Source organism: Xenopus laevis, chromosome 5L (assembly GCF_017654675.1).
Source record: "Xenopus laevis strain J_2021 chromosome 5L, Xenopus_laevis_v10.1, whole genome shotgun sequence".
In the NCBI taxonomy this organism is placed as follows: Eukaryota; Metazoa; Chordata; class Amphibia; order Anura; family Pipidae; genus Xenopus; species Xenopus laevis.
The window spans coordinates 109,999,689-110,005,140 of record NC_054379.1 but is presented as its reverse complement, the minus strand read 5'-3'; the positions used below and the strand labels follow the sequence as shown (position 1 = coordinate 110,005,140).

At 39.0% G+C, this 5,452-nt stretch overlaps 1 protein-coding gene across 1 annotated transcript; it reads left to right on the top strand.

Moving 5' to 3' along the window:
* Positions 1 to 159: 159 nt before the first annotated feature.
* sst.1.L (somatostatin, gene 1 L homeolog) lies at positions 160 to 1,856 on the top strand. The gene is given in 2 exon segments (NM_001090491.1): positions 160 to 370; positions 1,391 to 1,856. Coding segments are annotated over 2 exon segments (348 nt in total). The 5' UTR covers positions 160 to 235; the 3' UTR covers positions 1,604 to 1,856.
* Positions 1,857 to 5,452: the final 3,596 nt, after the last annotated feature.

Here is a 5,452-nt window from a genome sequence, read left to right as displayed (position 1 = left end):
CCCCTCATCGTCGTGTTTTTTTGTCAGTGATTTATCTACACTGGGGTAATGGTGCGTAAAAGTGCTGCTTATCTCGGGGAGAACAGGGGTAGGAGGGGGCTCTCCCGTGATGACGTCAGAGGCAGAATTTAAAAGGGGGCTAAGGAGATCCCAGGAGCAGAAGCAGAGCAAGTCGACGTGTAACAGCAGCAGGTTACTCAGCACTGATCTGTACCTGTGTCCCCAGCTTGAAGCCATGCAGTCCTGCCGTATGCGCTGTGCCCTCACCCTGCTCTCTTTGGCTCTGGCTGTCAGTTCTCTATCAGCGGCTCCCACAGACCCGAGACTCCGCCAGTTCCTGCAGAAATCACTCGCAGCGGCAGGGAAACAGGTAAGAGTTACTTTATTTGCTACCCACCAGCAGCCTGGATTCCTGTGCAGCTTTAGTGCAGACTAAGGGAATTTAGCCGCTGGGCAAACTTTTCTGCGCCGCACACAGTGGCTGAATGTTGGTAGTATAGAGAACTGATAAGGCAGATAATTGCCTCAGGGCAGACCTCTGTTAAGGAAACACCTCTCGTTAAAGAAAAGCTTTAACGTCAGTAAAGCGCTCCTTTTCGGCTGTTTGGCTAAAGGGAAGCGCTGCGCGCCATTTGCTTACTGTGCCTAATAGGGAGCTGTCCGAGGTGCTGAAATAGTCTGCGCGACAAACGGTCTCCCCAAATTGTATTTTGGACAGAAATTCCTTCCACTTTTGGCTTGTTGTAATCCTACCCTTAGTGACAAACACTAGGCGAGAAACCGAGCTGTGGCAACTTCCACATGAGGAAAATCCCAGCACTGGAAATGTTGTTCCAAGAGAGAGTTCATACGCTGCCTAAAGTAACAATTCAATGTGCTGAAACGTTGCCATAGGTATCTAAAGTCTCATCTAAATTTAACAATTACCTGGGCTGTTTTCACTTTTCAAATAGACAGCACCAGACCAATGGAAATTTTCCTAAAAAGCCTTTATTTGAAGGGCTTTATTCAGACGCAATACAGCAACGTTTCAGGCTTACATTAGCCTTTCCTTTGTCTGAATAAAGCCCTTCAAATAAAGGCTTTTTAAGAAATTTTCCATTGGTCTGGTGCTGTCTATTTGAAAAGTATTCCTGAAGTTCGGCTACAAGTAGCTGCCTGGGACTTGCACCTAACAAGACTAGCTATGGATGGTGAGTGCTGACTTCTTATCCTGTGTACAATAACCTGGGCTGTATCAGTCAGCACAGGATCATTATCTTCATGTTGCAGTTCCAGAAAAAGTAGATGTTGAACATGGGTGGTATTGAGAGATTTCCTTTTTCTGTTATTAACCTGGACACTCAACTAGATCCCAGCCTCTCACACCCTGTCATTGCTCTTCTTTCAGGAGTTGGCCAAGTATTTCCTGGCAGAGTTGCTATCAGACCCTTCCCAGACAGAGAATGAAGCATTGGAAGCAGACGACTTACCCAGAGGTGCTGAACAAGACGATGTAAGACTGGAACTGGAAAGATCTGCAAACTCTAGCCCAGTCTTGGCTCCCAGGGAACGCAAAGCAGGATGCAAAAACTTCTTCTGGAAAACATTTACATCCTGTTAGTTTACACCCCCTTCCACTGCCCCCCCATTCCCCAAGCCAAGCCTTCACCGCAGGAGCCGAAGACTGTAAATATCACTCAGAGTTATGGTGAAAAAACATGCTGATTTGGAGTTGTTTAATAAAACTTTTAGTTGAAATTGTACATGATTTGCTTGGGTCGTGATTTCTCAATAGTTCCTATGATATGCACTCTGCAATTCTCACAGATGTACTATTTTTAATTCTTTGTTGCAATAAAGTTTGTTTCAAACTAAGACTACATTTGGTCATTGACAAAAAAACATTCAGTTGTGTACTGAGGTTATTGCATTAAATGCCATATTGTATGGATGGTGGTATCTGCCTATCATCCATCTATCTATCTATCTATCTATCTATCTATCTATCTATCTATCTATCTATCTATCTAACTATGATCTATCTATCTATCTATCTATCTATCTATCTATCTATCTATCTATCTATCATCTATCTATCTATCTATCTATCTATCTATCTATCTATCTATCATCATCATCATCATCATCATCATCATCATCATCTATCATCTATCTGTCTATTATCTATCATCTATCTATCTATCTATCTATCTATCTATCTATCTATCTATCTATCTATCTATCTATCTATCTATCTGTCTATCTATCTATCTCTGTCTGCGGTTACCTAGTTTTTTTGCAAGCAACAAATATGATACAGGTAAGGGTGCTAGCAGCTGAGATGTGGTAGCTAGAAAAGAAGGGAAATGCTGCAAACATCCATTAAAGTTATTGCTAATAACCTATGTAATGTAATGTGTTAGGTGGGTGCTGCTATTGGTAATGAAGCTGCACCAATTAACTTTTGTCAGCTACCATATTTGTAAAAGTGACTAGATCTTTGTTTTGTTGAGAATAACACATCCTCTGCTAAATCAATTTTTAAAACTTCCAGTGCAAGAACGCACATAATGAGATAATTGCTGCATATTAAGTGTGCTTTGAACCTCATTCCAATTTGCTAGCTCACACTTTATGCATAATGGCTGCTATTAGAACCAAATGACTTTTTATAACCCTTTTAGAATTGTTCTTTGTTCCTGCTGTGTGATTATTGACTCCCTGCACTGGATCAGATTTGTTGGAATCCAACAAAGCAGCTTGTTGCAGGTAGAGTGGCACAGCCTAGAAGCATTAAATGTCCTTTCTCTATAGGAATCTCTATGAACCACTAGATGTATGTATCAATCTGTCAGGTAGATAGTAAATGTGCAACTGGTGCCATTTCTGCTCTGTTATTATTGAAATAGCCTATTTGTCATATCATCCGATCCCACTACTATTAGGTAGATATTTCCATTGTATAGCAAAGCTCCCGCAGTTTCACCTGCTATTATTGGCTAATGTGACTCTTGTAATAATGATAAAAGCCCAGAAATGTCATCAGAGACAATGCCTAATACAGGTGCCTTGTGGAGCACAGTTATTAACCCTTCAAGGAACTAAATGGCCAAATGAGGCATTATAAATTTGTAGTCACTGACTTCACATGTATCAAGAATAAGCATTTCACTAAAGATATATGGTACTTGTGATCATATATGTAGTTTGCCTAGCAGCCAGAAACAGAAAGGGGTAATTCACAATTATACATTTACAGCTGTCACATGCTGTGAAAGTAGAGTTAAATATATCTGAAACCCAGGGTTAATGTGATATAATGTGAGATATTATACTGAGCTCAGGTTGATGTAAGGGACCCACATCACATACTGGCTATTTTGAAAACAATGAGAGGACCGGGTAACGGCCTGGAGTTCCTTCTAACTATGTACAGTACTGATGGCAAGACCTTGGCTCCCACTATTACCTATCATGGAGGTAAGAATGTATACACACACAAACACATATCACTTTTTGACTATGATGTTTTTAATAAATGCAGTATGAAGAACTACCTCTGTCTGTGACAAAGGCCACTGGAGCAGGAGGCTACGGCAATTAGAAGAGAAAAAACAAAAGCAATTTGATTTTCTGTTTCATAAATATGCTGCTCAATGAAGTTTCAGACAGTCAGAGGTTGTTAAACACCATTATGCCCAGTTGTTTTTTTTTTCCAGTAAGCACTATCTCAGGGACAATCTAGTTGTCATGTCTGAAAGTTCTTTCCATCTGGAGGATGTGAACTCACTGGCAGCATAAGAAGTCAAGAGGGCAGTTTATATGTACTGTAATTAGCCCAAGCAAATGCTTAAGGGAACAAAATAGTGAGCAGACAAGCTTAGTTTTAACATTTCTGACAGATCTACCACTGTGAAATGTGTGTACTGACTATTTTGCAAGTGAATCTTTAAAGGAAAAATAAACCCTGCGTGAATTATGTTTACATTGCATATTTGTATTTATATATGTCAGTGGATAAAGCCATATATTGTATATTGGCAAGGATTAAAGGGGTTGTTCATCTTCTGAAACCTATTTTTAAAATTCAGTTGTTTGTTCAATTTGTTTACCAGATATAAAGACTTTTTTCAATTGCCTTCTATGTTTTATTTTTGGGATAAATTGAAGCTTAAAGTTTTAGGGGCACATTTACTAAGCTTGAGTGAAGGATTCAAATGAAAAAAAAAGTTTTTTTTTGGCTACTTCGACCATCGAATTGGCTATGAATTGAACGATTAAAACTAAAAATCGTTCGACTATTCAACCATTCGATAGTCGAAGTACTGTCTCTTTAAAAAAAACTTTGACTACCTACTTTGCCACCTAAAACCTACCGAGCACCAATGTTAGCCTATGGGGAAGGTCCCCATAAGCTTTCTAAGCTTTTTTTGATCTAAGGAAAATAGTTCGATCGATGGATTAAAATGCGGATTAAAATGCGGTAAATCCTTCGACTTCGATATTCAAAGTTGAAGGATTTTACTTTGAGGGTCGAATATCGAAGGTTAATCAACCCTCGATATTCGAACAATAGTAAATGTGCCCCTTAATGTTCGTGTCTCTGCTGTTTCAGTCTGGCAGCTCAGAGATCCAGTTGCAGATTCTGAAATGTTACTATTTGCTACATTAGTTGATACATTTCTCAGTAGCATCTGTGGAATATTAACAACTATTGTATCATTTCTAACAGCTACCTTTAATGAAACCTATGGAGTCTGCTCAGAGGACAAAGATAACAAATGTATCAACTAATGTAACAGTTTTACAGAGTCAGTGACCCAGAGCTGCTTTTGAAAGACATAAGGTGAAAAATTAAACCTCAAATTTCAATAATAGAAAATGAGTGACCAATAGAAAATAGAAAGTAATTGGAAAAGTCTTTTGTTTTTGGTGAACAATCTGAAAACAACTGAACTGAAAAAAAAGTGTTGGACGGAAAACAGCGCCTTTAAACAAACTATAGATTTCCCATATGGGGTAGCAGTTCAATATTAGGTACTTGCAGATCACTTTGCTATAAGTTTATATGCTTTAATTAGTATAAACACAAAGTATATATTTCCTAGACAGTGTCTATTTTTTTGGGGGATAAAAATGGCCTATATTGGAGCTGCAGGAGAGGGGGTATAGGAGATGGGTTATACCATCCAGACCTGGTCTCTATGGTCTTTTTTTTAAATTATACAAATATAAAATGCACCAGAAATGCCAAACAGCATCTCCCTATCAGTGTATACTTAACTCTACACCCTTGGTATATAACTTGAAGGAAAACAGTTGCTTCAAGTATATTTTATACTGTATGGGGCAGATATAAGAAGGGTCGAATATCGAGGGTTAATTAACCCTCGATATTCGACCAGGAACTAAAATCGTTCGACTTCGAATATCGAAGTCGAACGATTTAGCGCAAATCCTGCGATCGAAC